This window comes from Botryllus schlosseri, chromosome 6, assembly GCF_051294905.1.
Source record: "Botryllus schlosseri isolate E-star chromosome 6, Bs_hap1, whole genome shotgun sequence".
NCBI lineage: Eukaryota > Metazoa > Chordata > Ascidiacea > Stolidobranchia > Styelidae > Botryllus > Botryllus schlosseri.
In genome coordinates, this window is record NC_137241.1 from 3,590,032 (window position 1) to 3,608,843 (window position 18,812).

Sequence of the window (18,812 nt, forward strand, 5' to 3'; positions counted from 1 at the left end):
TGGAGTAGTCCTGATCCAACTGAGTATGAGAATTGCAAGGAAGGGTACCTGTTACATTACAAGTCTCTCATCTGACATTCAATCAATCAATCAATCAGGTTTATTAATATTTTCATCGTTTCAAAACATCACAAGACTGCGATACAATGAAAAGATAGGAAGGTGTCGAAACAACTTGGAGTAGCCATTAAGATCAGACACCCACCTTAGCCTAGGCGAAGTAAATAAGAGGCATACACTCTGAATGAAAAGTAATGCAGAGAATATAAGACGCAAGCGACAAAATGAGGTGACATTGATATTGACACTTTTGGGTGACGTGATGTCACCTATCGCATGATTTTCTATTTTTGTAGATGACCTGCTAGGTGGGACCAGACACCAGACTCACCTACAATGTTTGGATGATGGCTTCATACAAACATCGGTACATACATTGTATCGCAACCCCTCTACTATTGTGAATCGATCAAATTTACAATATCATTATCACGTTAACTGAATGAATGTGCCTACTACTTAGAATTAGTACTGGATTAGCATTGAAACGAAAGTCAATCTATTTCAAGCCAATACCTTGATACGTGAAACCCGACGGAGCCTTTCAATTTCGACATTCCTTCTCAATGACATCGCAAGAATATATTCGTACGTGAAAAAGGTTGCAGGCGTTCCACAATATAAACATACCGTGTGCGATCTGGTTTCTCACAGTTCGCTCTCAGTGCAGGGCAGCGTAGGAGATATCGTCTGTGGATATAAACCGACGTGAGTATTGTGTTACGTAAGGTTTGGTGCGATTGGAATTAATATGTCAAGTTAATCTGCATTGATTGAAAGGCTAAGGGTTACTCCATTGGCGGACCTTTTCTGTCTCGGTATTTGCTTAGTTTTTTCAACAACAAAACCAAATCCATTATCGTTAATTTGGGTCTACTCACAGCTAGGATTTTTTCTGCTGTTCTCAATTAGTTTGTAATTAGAATTACTGAATCAGCGAAAACTTGTAAACTTGATCAATTTCAGTTTGTATCAAATCATAGTTAATTATCAATTTATCATAATCATTAATCATGAGAACGGAAAATGTCTGTACACCAAGCTCGGCTCGTTTTGCACCATGCAGTTATCCTGTAGCACTTTTAGGAAAACTAGAAATTAGATTAGAATTGAATAAGAGTAAGGAGAAATTCATGAAAATTATATTAGTAGCCCTATTAGAATTACAGCAAAGAAACATTTCTCAAATTAGATTAGATTATCTAGTTGTCCAAGTCTGCTTACAGCCGCGAATCCACGTATTCAAACATTAACTCTACAGAGAGTACATTCTGGATCTGTATGACGAGTGAAAACTTGAAAAATTTCACCGCTGCCTTGGACTTGCTCTCACCACTTTACAACCAAGATTTGAAGAACGAGCTCGAAATGAAAATTGTTGATCTCCATGTAGCCGTGATTAACCAAACAATACGTCGTTTTTCTTACTGATTTTGTTGAATACTATATTCTGCGTATAGTTTTATCATAATTCTTGTTTATAACTAAATTATTTGATGAGAATCACAATACAGACCTAGCAAATTTTAAAGTTTTGGTAACTGAACCTTTGCTAAAATGGCTGGGTATACCCCTGAAATAGATTGACAAGTAAAGAATATACAATATTTATTTATATTAAGATTTTTATCACCAATTCCAACCAACCCCAACGAGCCGCCAGGAAAATGGACAATTTGATGAAATGCCCATTTCTGAAGAAAGTGAACTCAAAGTTCCTTCAACATGCTGGTAATTCGCTTGCAATTTACGCGAGGAATTGCCCCATGATGACCGAGTACATGACTCGCTGCGCTGCTGTTCCTGGGCTTAGGTGGGAAAATCATGCTGCGATTTGGATTAATAAACCGTAGCCTAGCCTACATGATATTTTTCTTTTCATTTGTAGAGGATTTTCAACTACCTCACAAATGGATAAAGACTCCAATAAGTCAGGTGAATATCTCAGCCAAACTAGAACTAGAAATACTCAGTTTTCGAAACTTGACTCTAGAGCTAGAACTAATTAGCCTACCTTTAAAAATCCGCAACCAAGTAACTAAAACACTACTAACTAAATTCAAATCTGAAGCAACTAATACAAATTACTGAATTGAAAATTAGCAAAGAAATATTGGATATAGAATCGACATTTCAAAACGACAGGTTCGAGTTTAAAGTGGGAGGGGTTTCGACCCCCAAAACACACCCTCTGGCTCTGAAACTATGCTAGTGACAACTCCAAGCTAGCAATAACTCTAAGCTAGCAATGACTGCTAAAACATCACACAACAGAACACCAGTAGGCTATCAGGATTCACAATCAACGACAATTGTTTTCGTAATTGTTCGGCAACTTATTTTTAAAGGGGTAATTACAACTAGAACTACTCACTTTTCAAAATCCACAACTAGAACTACTTTGAAACCAGTAATTAGTTGATCGACGACTAACCAGATTGCTACTTTGTACAAGCCCAACCTCAGTTATGTTGGCGGTATGGGATAGTTTATGATAGTTGTTACACTTTTCAGGGGCCAATTCTGCAGAAAAAAGTAATTTGGTTACTCAATGTCCGTTCCTGTCGAAATCAGGAAATGAGGAAGTTGCTAAGAAAGCAAGTGCACCCTCTCAGGTGGGTTCTTTTTTCTTAGATATGTATTTTGGGCTTGTGTGTTCTCATAATATGTACATTGCGCATAGCTGATGCCATGCTCATATTTTATGTAGTGATATTATGTTTCAAATCAAAGTGATATCATGCTCTTGGATTATGGTAGCCTTGAGACATGTAAAAACATTGGAGACGCTTGGAAAACATGTTCAATCACCTAAAATACTGTTGCATTTCTTGTAAATGTTTTTTACTGATGTTATTAGTTTGAATAGGATATTTATATTGTCTGCATTGTACTTGTCCAGTTGCAGTCTTATTGCACACATTTCCATCAATTATTCCACTTATATTCATATTGAAATACACCTGAGTATTTTTGGCTGACACTCACCAGGGGTAATCGTCAGCAATTAGTAGAGAATTGGATAGTATGTTGAAATGATGTACCTCAAAGATGCTCTGTTATGAGACTAACCAGCCGAAAATTGTCGAGATCATTTTATTATGATTATATTATTCAATCGTTTATTGAATTTCTGTACCTCAAAGAAGCTCTTAGTAGAGAATTGGAAAGAACAATGTATATTAACAATCATATCAGATAATATGATGTCACCGGCATGAGATTTCGAACAATCTGTTTCATTTCAATATGTATATTATATCATTCAATTGTATATTGAAGTTCTGTACTTCCGATAAGCTCTTATTCAATTTAGAATGTAAGTCAGCTATATCACCAACAGCCAAGATAAATCATGGAGCCTCTAATATACCGTCTTCAAGATATAGTTTGTAAATACGGTTTCCCGTGAACTTATTAGCACCAAATGGACACTTCATTCCAGTCACAAACAGAGCGGAATGGTTTCCCTACATTTGGACGTAATTTGTAACCATTGTGCAGTAATTTTGGCATGGTTCACATTGTTATTTAATGCTGAGCCTTCTGATTTTTCAGTAATAGGAGGCATTCTATTGATTTTGTTCTTTGCAACATAATACTCATATGCATAAAACATCACCGAATCCTGTTAGAAGGCAATTGACTGTTGATAGTTGAGATTTAGTAGCAGCGAACATGAATTCAAATTTGCCTCTGATGGAATTTAGTGAATCATTTCGTAATGTAAAATTCATGTTCATGTCTACAATTAGAATCTAACCTGCCTTTATATTCCTGTCCTGCTATTGACGGAACATCAAGTTGAATCGCTCGGGGGCAAACCAAATAGGCTATATTATGATCAATGAAAATACAGGTTCGGCTGTAAGTTTATCTTGTGATTTTTTGGTACATTTCTGAAACGTAAGTGCTCCTGCGCCTTTTAACATTCTAATAATTCTATGAAGTTCGGCCTGTTTAGATAACATTAAATCTGTGCCCTTGACACTCTCGTGTAGAGTGCTCTCAGTTTTCATAAGATAATACCATGCCTAATTCAATATGCCGAATTTGGAATATAGCCATCCATACTCAACTGGTAGTTGTTAATGAGGCAATCTCGCGTGTCTTCCAGGAGGACATACCCACGAATAACTTATGCCGTGGCCAATTGGAAATTGAGATTCAGGATGCTGTAGAAACAGAAAAAATGGAGTATAAAGAGATTATGGAAGGTAATGCATTCTCGAATGGACTGGAAATCGTGCTCATGAATTTTTGCTGGCAACAAAATGAACAGAATAATTTCATTATGAACTGTGACATATCTTATCAAAGCGAGTTAATTACCACACATTGAGACGATGTAATTGCATAATCATAGGCACTGTAAAATAATTGGGATGTATAGTAATTACAATATTCCTACTTCTGAATTCTTCCAAGTGCCCTCATGATGAAGATGAAGTCTTGTGTAGAATAGGCCTAGTCTTGTAGTTAACCGCTTAACTGCCAGGAACATTATTTCATGTCTGAAGAAATCGTGACCTTGGTTCAAGGTATATTTGTCACCTTGGTTCTATCACTCATAAAAGCATCGTGTTATAGGTCATGTTCGTGTGCTGTACATATGCTCTGCATGTGATTGAAGATTGTGAAAAGCGGTATTAGCACATATTAGTGAGATATAGAAAATTGATCGTTTGGGACTTCACTGTGCGAAAGTATTGATGTTCAAAATTTTGGATTTCAAATCATAGTATTATTATTAGTATTAAATAATTGTAGAATTTGCCAGTGCCGTAAGTATTATTTTTTTCTAATCCAAAATTTTGTACTCCAATAACTTCGCATCTACTGGTTGGAATTGAGGCGATGACTGTAAAGCTGTTGAAATAAAGGCTCTGAAGTTTTGGAAAAACGTCTTGAGCTAGATGCCATGTCTTCTGAATAACACCTAAATATATCGAGCGAGGATATCGGAGAAGGTGTTAATTATTATCGGTTTAATCGTTCTCGGCTCAAATATCTGATATCGATCCGACTCTAATCATTTTCATGTCGCCATTTATTCCTTGCTTATTGCCTTTCTTCAGTTCAAGATAGAAACGCAGCGAGTCTATCGAACAAGATACTGGACACCATCAAGGCTTCGATCGTGGTGCCGCGCGCCAATTGCAAACCGGTCGACAAGGTCAACCCGGTCGATGGTGCGTGTGTTGCGTTAGAAATAGGGCTGAGTGATTCAGAATCGTGTATTAATAAAAAGCGTCGAGTCGTGTTTTCACTTATTATAACGTCATAACAGTATGGATGATGAATACAGAGAATACAATGACAGATCTGCATCACTAAAGGCACTTTGGTATTTTTTCGACCATGCCTATTGCATTGCACTTTTTGACAATGATGTTTGATTGATCACAATTTCACGGATATGTCGTTTCCGCTAACGTGCGTAGCTTGGCACCGCACGTTCCGTACGCCGTGCTACGACCAATCGAGATTTCAAGGCTTCCGCAGTGAAGAAGAGTATCAAAACTGTAATTGTCGTTGATAAATTTACTCTTAGTGACGGTGGGCGTATAATTTAAGTACTCCAAATAAGTCCTATCTCACTAATCGACTCGAATCTTTATATTAATACTCAGCCCTCATTATAGAATGCGTATGTAACAGTAACGAGGCAATTTGAAACGGTCATTTCAGCCGAAAGACCGTTCGATTACGACGGGTTCATGGACGGAAAGATACTGGACAAAAAGAAAGATCACTCTTACCGCGTGTTTAAAAAAGTACGGAGTCTTGCAAAACGAGATTGTGTTTGTAAATATTGGATTTAACGCTGGACGTGGTTTAGGTTAACCGCAGAGCGGACGGGTTCCCGTACGCGGAGGATTACAGCGCAGGCTCGGATAGCGCGCCGGCGCAGGCCGGGGAAGAGCCGCGTCGTATATCGGTGTGGTGCAGCAATGATTACCTCGGTATGAGCCGTCATCCCCAAGTGACTGGCGCGATCCGGTGAGCATCTATGGAAGTCTTTTCAAATTTAGTAATTCCAATCTAATTCCTGAATCTATTGAAAATGCTAAAGGAAAACTGTAGAGTGCGGAACGTGCCAGGCTTGGTGTACAGACAATTGCCGTCCTCGCGCTTACGAGAGTTTCTGCTAACATTCAGTTTGTCTTAGGACGGAGATCATAAAATTAGCTTATCCGTGAGAATGCTAACCGTGCGTATGAAAAATATCAATCGTGGCAACTTCGCTCGATTGAAAGTCTCACCATACGACTAGGGTTAATCCGCGTAATCAGTCTCATTCAATTTTACGCAACGCGATTAACAGGTTTAATCATGCGGTTAAGCGTCAGCCAGATTTGCCAACTTGGCGATCCCCCGTACGAGTTCTAATCGAAATGAAGAAAAACTGTGTAGCTCTGATTCTAATCTGATATGGGGAATCTGAAAATTATCCAACAACTCTTTAGCGTAGCCGCGGGCGTTGTTTGTCTGAGTTACGCGATGCTGCTATTCACGGTGACTGCGCGAAAATGAGTTATTTCTGTTCGAGAATGGAACTGCGCGGCGGAGAGCTTTTTTTCCGCGAAATCGCTGACTTGTGATGTGAACTCGGCCCCGTCGCCGCCTAGTTATGTCGATTAGTCGCGGTCGCGTTGATGGGTTGGTTTTGGTTGGCGTAGCTTTGGTTAATTTGCTATGCAAATCGGCCTTCCTGTCTCGGTAGGCTATGTGTAAAAGCACGTGTGCGCTGTTCGAGTGTCAATTCTTATGACGTCATCAGAGTACGGATGTTACGTAAAGTTGAAATACGTACCTTTCATGCGACCACAAAGAACGTAACACCAGCCCTACACTGTATAAAGATAATTTGTTATTCTTTGGCCATACCTACTTCATTGGACTTGCGACAACCCTGTAGGTTGATCGATTCACAGAAACGACGTTTCAATGAACATGGGTGGTTGGGTACTTACAAACGCTCTGCACGAAATGTTAACGACCTTCCCGTGAGCTTATTGCAAGCTCGTCGATCTTTTTTATCAATTATATCTACAGAGCGAGCCTTGGCAACGCAGCAACCCTTGCGCTCAGCCGTGCGCTGCATGCTTGAGGTCATGCCGCGCTGAGGAGAAATCATCGAAACGATATTATCGTTGGGAAAACAATTCGTAATCTTGGTTGTAGTTCAGGTTTGCGTAATTTCAGTACTCTAAAAATGCGTTTCACGTCATTTCAATTGATGCTCGAATCTGATTCGAGTCGTTGTGCCTAGCCTTAAGCATCACCTAGTCAACGAATGCGTACAATATTAAGAACGCGATGCGAGAAATCACAATTCGTAATAAGGGTCGCGCTGCGTGAAAATGGATTGCGGCTCAAAAATTCGCCATCATCGTCGGTTATTATGTTTCTCATTCATGCGGAAAATTTTATGGCGTTCCGGATGCAGTTTGAAGTTCGCGTTATAGATTCACTAAAGCGCACGCCACAACCACATATGTCGGCGTAACCATCGTTGGGATTTTTCAGCTTCTCCGAATTAGATTAGAATTAGAATTACAGCTACAGAGTTTTTTTTTCAAATTAGATAAGAATTAAAATTATACGTAAGTTTTTTTTTCAAATTAGATTAGTATTAGAATTAGTCACGATTTTTTTTCCAAATTCGATTAGCATTAAAATTATAGCTACACAGTTTTTTTTCAAATTAGATTAGAATTGGCATTACTGAATTCGCGAATACTTCAACACTCAATCAACTTCCGTTTGTATCAGATCACAGTTCGTCCTTATGAGCATGATAATAGCAAATGCCTGCGCAGCAAGCCTGGCTCGTTTCGCACTATTATCATGTAGCATTTACAGGAAAAGCAGAAAATAGATTGGAATGAAAATTAGAGCATAAAAGCATTTCACACATTAGATTAGACTCAAATTACCGACATTTCGCTCTAATTAGTCAAATTAGGCAGCTAGAATGATCTAGTTTTCAAAGGCTGAGCTGAGCGATTTGATAAAAAATCGAGCATTAGGCGTGAGAGTTTTCAAGCACCACTCATTATGACTTCAAAAGTATGGATAACTCCGAAGTTCAATTATGTAAGTTTGAGGCGACCGCAAATAACAGAATGCCATAATTTCCACTTACTATGTCACTCACACAATACGTTCGAGATAATATGATACAACCAAATCGATTTCATGGCGCTTTTTTATGACAACGCCGAGGGTCGATAACTATTTCGCAGAAATGTCGCTTCCGCCGACGTTCTCTAGCGCAGCCTGGTGCTGTAGGCTTTAGATTTGTGATTTGTAGTATACGCTATATGCTGCAGTAATTGGCGCTGATCACATAAAACGCGGAATGAGTTATACCTTAAGGTTAGTTGCATCGTACAGTATTTTCGATACCAAACGATTCAACCAGCACTGTATCACTGTTTAACACACACGCATAGGGTTCAAATAGTTCTACTTTTTCCAACTCTGGTCCGGGTTATGCGGTGTCCGAATTATGCTTATCCGACTGCATAGATTACAGTCAGTTGCGTCTAAGTTAATCAACAGTACTGAGGCAGTGTTATATATGTTATTGTCATGAAAAGCAACCTTCCCGTGTACTGGCGCAGTTTCGTGGGGGATAAATATTCCTTCCCGCCTGCCTATACAGGATATGACCGCGTTCGATCGCCGATCTAAACAGTGGAGAGTGATTGCTGCATTCGTAGTAATATCGCGGTCGTCGGTCGGTGCTTATTGACTGGTGCTGATGTCATATCCTCGAACTTTCTGTTTTCCGCTTTCTCAACCGTTATATCGTAATAGGTAACCCATTTCTCGAGATATGACACGAATCGTCAATAGATGTCCCATGTTCGTATAGATTACTGTACTGGTGTGGGTCACGTTATGTTGTTTTAGTCACGATCGGTGTGTGTCGTATGCGCAATGCATATAGATTAGCGTCGACCGTGATGACCGATGCTCAGTATTTCGGCAGATATGAATGTTTTAGCGTTGTAAGCTATCTGATACGGACAAAATGAACTAGAACTAGAACTCCAACAAGAACTAATCACTTCTCAAAACTCGTAACTAGAACTAGAACTACTCACTTTTCGAAACTTGAAGCTCGCAACTAGAACTAGAACTATAACCAGACAATTTCCAAAACTCGCAATTTTAACTATAAGTATTACCAGACACTTTTCAGGGACCGTAACTCGAACTAGAACTTTTCACTTTTCAAAACTCGAACTACAACTAGAACTACACACTTTTCAAAACTCGCGACTGGAACTACTCACCTAAATCTCGCAATTAGCTATAATCAGAGATTGTCCTAAACTCGCAACTAGAACTGGAAGTACTAAAAAAACAGTACCGTATAGTTGGTTGACCGCTGGTTGATAGGTATAGTTGAATTCGTGAAAATTCCAATCTAATTTGGAAAAAACTGTATCTATAATTCTAATTCCAATCTAATTTGGAGTCGCAGCTTAGCTAATCCAGAACTCAATTTTCCGCGCAGGGCCACGCTGGACAAGTACGGCGCCGGCGCAGGCGGCACGCGCAACATCGCCGGCACCTCGTCGCTGCACGGGGAGCTGGAAGGCGAGCTGGCGGACCTGCACAACAAGGAGTCGGCGTTGCTCTTCTCCTCCTGTTTCGTGGCAAACGACTCCACGCTTTTCACGTTGGCGAAAATGTTACCAGGTATGAGTTTTTGCGTGGGGATATGTCTATACGTCTTGTGCGATGTACTACGACATTCTCAGCGAAGAGTGTGTGTGTTCACACCCAAAGGGCCGATAAGGATGTTACACGAAAGCAGAACCTAAATCGGAATTATATCGCGGTCATAAATCCTACGGGTCTACATTCATACCTTCCTATGTGACGGCATACTTTGGATTAAAATGTTGTTCTCGATTTATACCGCGGTATAAGTCGGAAGTAACTTCTGATTAGGGGTGGTATGGGTGTAAATTCACACCCGTATATCAGAGATGGTACAATGGTACATGAATGAAAATACGCTGTAAACGGAAATCGTGCATTTTGCAGATAAATAACACGCCCAGGTATAGAATTGCGCTTTCACACCCTTCCAATAGGTGAAATTGAGTCAAACACCTGTTTTTCTGGAGATATTTCCCAGGTAGTTAGTATCGGGTTCTTTTGTCGTGTGCCATCCCTAGAAATCCCGTAAAGGTGTTACTTGCAAACACTACCCATTACACCCCTGGGATATATCTCCATACTGATTGGTGTTTGACTCATTTTCATCCATTGGAAAGGGTGTGGAAGCACGATTTGGAACTTGAATGTGTAGTTTACCTGAATACACCCCATGGTATGGTGCGAATAAGATAAGTACACTTATTATCGACACATGGACTTTCACGTTACAGTGTGGGGTGATTTCAAGGCTTTCCGCGGCCAGCGCGAAACTGCCTAGTTTGCTATAAAAAGCTCCGATTTAATGTGAATTGCGCTTTGTTCACTTTCCAAGTTTTCGCCAATTCGGTAATCCAATTCTTAATCCAATTCGGAAGTGCCTGTGTAGCTATAATTCTAATCTAATTTTGTAAAGAACTGTGTAGCTATAAATCTAATTCTAGTCAAATTAGGAACGGACGTATAGCTGAAAGATTTATTGTTGTTGTGTAAGTCTGGTATGTAGCGGCCAATCGATATTTCGTAATTCGTACCAAAGTTATTCTGCTGGGTTCAAATTTCTAAAAGAATGTTACCAGCTTCCTTAAACGGGGGGGAATTTCCACACCACTTTTAACCCCGATTTAATGTGGTTCCCGTTTCTGTCTGTCGTATAATATAATGTTTACCGAATCCCTAGAACTTTATCACGTGGCTAGTCTATATTTACCTAAACCGTATCGCGAATAAAGTGGTATTGTGCGGCTTTGTAAACAGTGTCGCGTTACGCCGCGGCTGATTTTATAGGGTTTCGAGCTGTTCGAAGGGAATTTCTTGGCGCAGCCGTGCTTTACGACCGCGTGCTGCGAATTTACGAGCGCTGGCGACCGGCTGCAGACTTGTGATGCAGAGCAATAAGCTTAAGCTATGCCCGTGCAAAACTTGATGCGTGCGTTTCGCGGATAGTGTAATTAATCTGTGGCTAATGCAAGGGAAACGTAACAGTCGCTCGTATCGACGATGCATTGTGACACCGTAAAAGCGGCTTGCTGTGAACCGGAATTTGAATATTGATGAGAGAATTTGATTCATCAATAGCTTGCTCAACGTGACCATGCTTATGATATGTGCGATCTGCAGTTTCCGTCGAGTGCGTCATTGTGAATTGTTTTGCATCGATGCCACACAATGTCCACGCGTGTTTTGATTGAAGTCGCCACGCTGTTTAGAGACACAAAATAACCATTACTTGCAACATGTAGGAATAGTCGAAGATGTTCTATCTTAGGAGTTATTGATGCCAATTTTAAATTGAATTCCAATTCCACGGCCGATCTTTAGAAACGATTATCGCTTGATGCACATTGAAACAAACGACGTATAACAAAGGAGTGTCTAGTACACAATAAATTAAAGCAGGTCGTTAAACTAGGTTTATGCATAGTAGGAACACAAGTTAACAACTAGCAACCATACATAACACAACGCAACAAGGACGCCCGATGGACATTTACAACAATCAATGTGACGCCTAATCAATTGATAAATAATGACTACTGCAGTAACAATAGGAACCAGACGTTTGTATTTTTGTCCTATATGTTATTGCGGCATATACACCAACTCGTGTACCATAGATGACATCATAACATCTATGTTGGTTCTCGTCGATTTCTCTTTCATCTCAGTCAGCAATGCTACACACCGTCCGACGTCGAGTAACTGAGTCTTATAGCCTAGAAGTGGGGCGTGCTACATACAAGTTAGCCGCTATGGATTCATTATGAAGAATATCAGCCTAATGTAAATGACCATTGTAATCAAAAACACCATGAATACTACAAGCAACAACCGTGCTTCAATGTAAATTCGGTCATTTTAACTCTGGATATTAAAAGACGGCCTTTGCCGTGTCTGAATGGCTGAGTTAGTTATAAAAACGCGTTCTCTTCTTTCAGGCTGCGAGATCTATTCGGACGCGGGCAACCACGCCTCCATGATCCAGGGCATACGCAACAGCGGCGCGCCAAAGTTCATATTCCGCCACAACGATCCGGCCCACCTGGAAGAGCTACTGCGCAAGGCCGACCCGGCCGTGCCCAAGATCGTGGCCTTTGAGACCGTGCACTCGATGGATGGTAGGCTATTTGGAAAGTTTAGATACTCGCATGTATGGGTGTTCAAAAATAACTTATTTTATTTTCAAATTGTGAAACTATTAGAGTTCACAATTTTTGGATTTATCAATAAAATTCCAAATTTTTCTGAATTGGATTCAATTCTAACCTGCAGCAGCGAAGCAATCATAGTTGGAAATATTTTGATTTATCCATAAAAAAATTATGAAAATTTTTCAATGTATAACAAATTTGTCTCTATTCCAACTGGTAGAAGCAAAGTTGATCTGGGAGAAAATTTTGGATCTAAAATAATACTGTTTGCGGTGGGTGTGAAATTGATTATGAAAGAATTTGCCACCGTAAATGCTTTTTTTTGTTCAAATCCAAAATTTTGTACTTTTCTTCTACTGGTTGGAATTGGCCAATTTTGTCGTGAATCGTTTTCGTAGATAAATTTGTGTGAGTAATCGGAAATTTTCAACTTTTTCACATTTTTTTTATAAATCTCCCAACTTTAATAGCTTCGCGTCTGCAGGTTGGCGTTATCCGAATTTGATGTGCAGCGATTTTTAGCCAACGTAACAATTCTATCAATTATCCAGTTAAATTTGAAAATAAGTTATTCTTGAATAACCCCACTGGCCTGTGGTGAAATTCAACTACCAGCACCAGCATCTCATCTTCATGGTTGTAACCCAAGTCGCAACCTAGTTCCGAGTTGCAAGTCAATCTTACTTCATGGTCGTTTTGCCTCGAGTCAAGTCGAGTCATTTTCAATTCACCACCGAGTCATAGTGTTAAGACTCAAGTCCAAGTGATAGTGTTTACTGTCGTTAGGGTTGTTCAAAAATACCTTGTTTACCGATTTTTGCGGCTATCAGCTAAAATTGTTAGGTTGGCAAAAAAACGTTTCACACCGAATTTCACCAAAGTGAAGCCTCAGGAGTTGGAAAATTTTGAATTTATTATAAAAATATTTGAGAATTATTTTCAAATTTCAGTAGAACAGCTTCTTGGAGGTACAGAACTTCAATATACAACTGAATAGTATATTCATATTGAAATGAACCCGAATATTTTCCGCTGACACTCGTCAGGGGTAATCGTCAGCAACTAGTAGATGTTCTTTTGAATTCTCTACTAGTTGCTGACGATTAACCTTGACGAGTGTCAACCGAAAATATTTGGGTTCATTTCAATATGAATATACTATTCAAATTTAACTAGCTACCCCATGAGGTTGTTACGTTGTCTACCAAAACGGTGAAAACGCGAAAATGACTCGAGTCAAGTTGAGTCTCAAGTCATTTCAACCCTGATTTTCTAACAGGAGCGGTGTGCCCGCTGAAGGAGCTGTGCGAGATTTCGCACAAGTACGGCGCCATTACTTTCGTGGACGAGGTACACGCGGTGGGCTTGTACGGGGAGAGAGGCGGCGGCATTGGCGACAGAGATCATCTCATGGACGAAATTGATATCGTGTCGGGCACGTTGGGTGGGTGTCTGTCCTTTTTGTGCGTGGGAATCTGGGTTGGTTTTGAACTTTTCCAAATCCGGATAGAATTAGACTTATTGCTACACCGTTTCGGAAAAACGCATTGGAATTAGAATTACTGAATTTGCAAAAACTTGCGGCTTCGGTACTTTAAATTCTATTCTAATTTGGAGAGACTGCCGCTATAATTTTGTTCTCATCCGAGTTGTAGAAACTGCGTAGTTATAATTCCTATTCTAATGTAATTGTAATCTAATTTGGAAAAAACTGTAGGTCTGATTCTAATTGTGATGTATTTTGAACAAAAAACTACCTCTATAATTCTGTTTTGCTATGAGTTTAATTGTGTGTTGCTATAATTCTAATCTAAATTTGAGAAACTACATATCTGTAATTCCAATTCCAAAACTGTGTAGCTCTTATTGTGATTGTAGTCTAATTTGGAAAAAACTGTAGCTCTAATTCTAATTGTGATGTAATTTGAAGAAAAAACTACCTCTATAATTCTAATCTAAGTTGGATAAAACAGTTTTGCTATCATTGCAATTGTAATCTGATTCGTGAAAGTTGAAAATTTTCTAGCTGCAAACTCTGCGTACAGATGTATATAACTCGGTGATATCGCTTCGTTTCAGGCAAAGCCTTTGGCAACGTTGGAGGCTACATCGCCAGCACCGCCGCGGTCGTAGACACCGTGCGGAGTTACGCGGCCGGTTTCATCTTCACCACGGCCCTGCCGCCCATGAATCTGGCCGGCGCGCTGACCGCGGTCCGGCTGCTCAAGTCCGACGTGGGCGTGCGGCTGCGCGAGAGGCACCAGCGCAACGTGGGGCTGATGCGGAGAATGCTGATGGCAGAGGGGCTGCCTTTCGTGCATTGCCCCTCGCATATTATACCCGTTATGGTGAGTGTAGGCTTTCGTTCTTGACTAGACGTTACGCAGAATGTTTTCAGTAGGGCGATTTTTTTAACCGTAAAAACGGAAAATTTTGACCTAAAAAATCAAAATTTTGACATTTTTTTACCTTGAAAAACCAAATTTTGACCTATCATATGCAAATATGGCGTTTTCCCACTGCACTACTCATCTTCATTTCTGGTTCGAACTGTCTATCCTTTCTAAACTTTTTTAACTTGAAAACTGACATATTTTTACATGAAAAAACTTAATTTTAACGAAATCTGGCTCTATGAAGAATTCCAGTACTTACATCATGTATTACATGGTGTATTACGTGGTGACAAACCGTGCTGCTTCATTCTGACAATGTAGTTGTCTACATCAGTGGTTCTCAACCTTTTTCACCTCGCGGACCGGTAAAATTTCAAAAAATGTCTGGCGGACCGGTGAACTTTCAAAATTGAAATGAAGCCAAAATGTAAAGTATGCAACCGTTTTTTGCATTATATGGTGCTAGAGAGTGACATTTAGAGGGTTTTGATCGTATTTAATTATATTCATGATTGCATCTATGTGATTTTATGGTAGTGAGTCTGCCGAGTCGAGGTAAAATTGGCCTGTTCCGATAAACGTGCTTCCGCCGAGAGTCATTTACAGTCTTTCGCGCTGAAGGGCGTGGATTTAACCGACCACGCCAACTCTAATAATGTTCTTCTCTTTGACAATATCGAGAGAAGAAGCTTATCGGAGTCGAACTAAGCACCTTGTCAAGCTACCTTGCTCATTGTCCATTGTCACCAGACGCAGGCTAATCTGGCAACTACGAATGCAATGCTTGCCGCAAGAAAACACATTACAGCAACTATTCAGACCATCCGCAAATCCGGGCCGAAAAAACACTTCGTCAGCCCACCCCTGAAAACATTGGTATTGGGGCCCCCACAGGTCGATAAGCCAAACTTCCGGAGGCTTCGCCCCCAGACCCTATACAGTTGGGTGGATATTTTCACCTGTACTTGTGTGCACATCCATTCTACAGAGCGTAAGCAGAGAGTTCACGTAGCTTAATCGCGCCAATAGCGAAAATTTTCGATCATTCACGACTGAAGCGGTTTTCTCGCGGCCGAATTTTTGGCCCACCGTTCGGAGTCCCATGTTAACCTAAACTCCATTATGTGTTGGTGCGTCATGGCGCGGTAATGGCTGACGCCGAAATGCATATAAATCATGCGTGTTTCTCGGAGAAGGGCACCTAATCAGCAAGACATTCAGGGACACTAAATCGTGCAAAGCGCGAAAGATAAATGAAAAATGTTTGAAAAAGTTTCAAATTTGTTGTTACATTTATTATATGGACAAGCCTTCGACATTGCATCTTGAAATTAAAGTATAAAATTGTAATATACCTGGCGGACCGGCAGGAATGTCGTCGCGGACCGGCGGTTGAGAACCACTGGTCTACATCACAATTTTTCATTGTGCGCTTATTGATATAAGAACCATGCTATACCCAAGCAGTCTTGCTTCAGTCAGGATATTACGGTACGCTGAGCATAACACCATGTCAACCTATTTGTTTCATTTGAATGTCTATGATTCACTACAAGCAGACAATGTGCCGTCCACAACGGCAGGCCTATAAAGTAGACTGCAAGCTGTAAAATGCCAAACGATAAGTTAACCGACAGTGCAAAATCTACGATACACACAAAATGGAAGTCGCAGAAAAATTTTGACTTAGTGAACAGTTTTGACATTTTTTGACCTAATTTTGACTTTTTTTTGACATGTCAAAAAAAATCGCCCTAGTGATCAGTGAATTTGGCATGAGAAAGTAACTTGCACAAACCACGTTTCGTCAAAACTCACAACTATAAGACAATTTCTTGGTATGGCCAGTAAAATAAGAAATTTTTTTGTTATGTTATTAAACAAATCGTAAATTTTGTAACTCCAATAGCGTCTCTTCCATAGGTTGGAATTGAACCAAATTTGTTATGCAGCGTTTGTTTAGCCAACCTAACAATTTTTTAAAATAGCCTGTAGAATTTGAAGAAAAAAGTTATTTTTTGACAATCCTATTGACCATATCTGGTGTTGAGTACATTTCGTCATTTTGTTTTTAGGTTGGCGACCCGCACAAGAACAACCAGCTGTGCGACATTCTTCTGAAGAAGTACGGCATCTACGTGCAGGCGATCAACTATCCGACCGTAGCTCGCGGAGAGGAGATGCTCAGAGTTGCTGCCACTCCGGGACACACGGTCTCGCTAATGAGGTGAGTAACTGATTCGCGATGGAGTTTCGGGGAACGTATAGTTTCTTCTAATCCAGAATACATGAAACATGGATTTATAGCAATCTAGTACCGAGAATAATATTAGCCACAGTGTGTGGTTTGTATGAGAACCATTTTCAATGGTCCATCATTTCCAGACACTTCGTCTCATGCCTGTCCAAAGCGTGGCGCGAAGTGGGCCTGCCCAACAACGTGGCTCACGAGGCGAAGTCGTGCAGTTACTGCCAACATCCGGTGCAATTCGAGCAGCTCACCGCGCGCACCAGATCGAAGCTGGCGCCGGCGCAAGTCCCGTGCGGCCTGGAGGCGTCCGTGAAGCAGAATCAAAGTTCCACTACCGTTGTATCCGCTTGATCTTGTTATAAGCGATGTGTTTTAAATGAAATATAAATTTATAATCTGGCTCTTTGAGTTTGATGAGATTTTGCAGCCTTGCGTGTGGATTGTGGATCTCTACACTGGAGTCAGTTTTTATCAAACCAAAACACTACAAGGTTGCGATAGATAGGAGGGTGCCCATTGGTCACTGCTCAAATGACTTGGAGTAGTCAAATATGAGCTGAGAAACGCAATGGCGAAGAATTTAACCCGGGTGACACCGGAAGCATTCCCTCCAATTTGTTTCCGAATCCGTGACGATTGACGCACAAAATTGACCTATAGTTTCAGCTCAAAACTGTTATAAAGTGCATCACATGCTCGGAAATTGATTTAGCATTTTCTTGTACAATCCTTTAAAACAGCGGTGGGCAAACTACGACCCGCGAAAGCCTCAAGAAACGTGCAAATATTGATAAAATGTGTAATAAAATAACATTACTGTGGGTGTTTGATTGAACTTGATATATTCAACATGATAATGATAAGTTATATTATTTTATTACCATAGTTTTTATTTCATTGATGGCGCGATAGCCCCACCTAGATGTCCATGCATTTTGAAAGGTTCCTATTGCTAAACACCACAGAAAGTGAAACGTAAATGACTTAACCAAACTTAACAAATGAAACGAACGACTTAAACCAAAAGTTAAAGTACAATCAGCAAATCCCAGCTCAGAGACTCAAATTGACACCTAGTTCTAAGAATCGGCACAACCGACTTTCATCCCCTTTGACAATGAGGATAACCAGCTTATAAATTCTTGTCAACGTTTCTGACGAGTGTACACTGTACAGTGTACACCGTGTACGTTATCATCACATCAATGCTTCGTTTGTTTCAAATAAACAAATACTTCCCTGTCGTCGGTTAGGCTACTATATATATAACCAAATAACCAAACTTGGGCGTAGTCTTAGTGTCTCAATTTTATACAATGCGGCCCCGAGCCCCCGAATGGTTTAATGTTGAATGCGGCCCGCAAGCTAAAAGGTTTGGCCACCCCTGCTTTAAAATGATTGCTACCGTCAGATATGCTAGCGTAGGGTTACCATATTCTGACATCAAAAGGAGGACACTTCTTGGAAATCACGAAATATAAAGTAGCATTGATTAATACAGGAATTTGGAAATTTTACTGTGCTACTATTGATATGTTGAAGCTAGGTCCTTTTCCGTCTCTACTCCTGAATAACCCAGCCACACATAGCCTATTATGGGTTGGTGTTGACCTTTTTTCATCCAGATTCTACGTATAGTTGTGTCTGTACGATCGGCTAGCTCACAATCATCATCATCATCATTGGTTTATTAGCAATTTTATCAGTTCAATACACCACAAAAAATGCGATACAATGAATAGACAGGAAGATGTCGAAGCGACTTGGATT

At 40.2% G+C, this 18,812-nt stretch overlaps 1 protein-coding gene across 1 annotated transcript; it reads left to right on the plus strand.

The window, feature by feature from the left end:
- Positions 1 to 627: 627 nt before the first annotated feature.
- Positions 628 to 17,442, plus strand: LOC145440923 (5-aminolevulinate synthase, non-specific, mitochondrial-like). The gene is made up of 14 exons (XM_080318698.1): positions 628 to 768; positions 1,683 to 1,873; positions 1,949 to 1,995; positions 2,575 to 2,675; positions 4,178 to 4,277; positions 5,139 to 5,252; positions 5,752 to 5,837; positions 5,903 to 6,063; positions 9,596 to 9,780; positions 12,183 to 12,362; positions 13,675 to 13,839; positions 14,475 to 14,743; positions 16,867 to 17,018; positions 17,177 to 17,442. The coding sequence occupies exons 2-14, from the start codon at positions 1,728 to 1,730 to the stop codon at positions 17,391 to 17,393; spliced, it is 1,923 nt and encodes a 640-aa protein (XP_080174824.1). The 5' UTR covers positions 628 to 768; positions 1,683 to 1,727; the 3' UTR covers positions 17,394 to 17,442.
- The last annotated feature ends 1,370 nt before the right edge of the window (positions 17,443 to 18,812 follow it).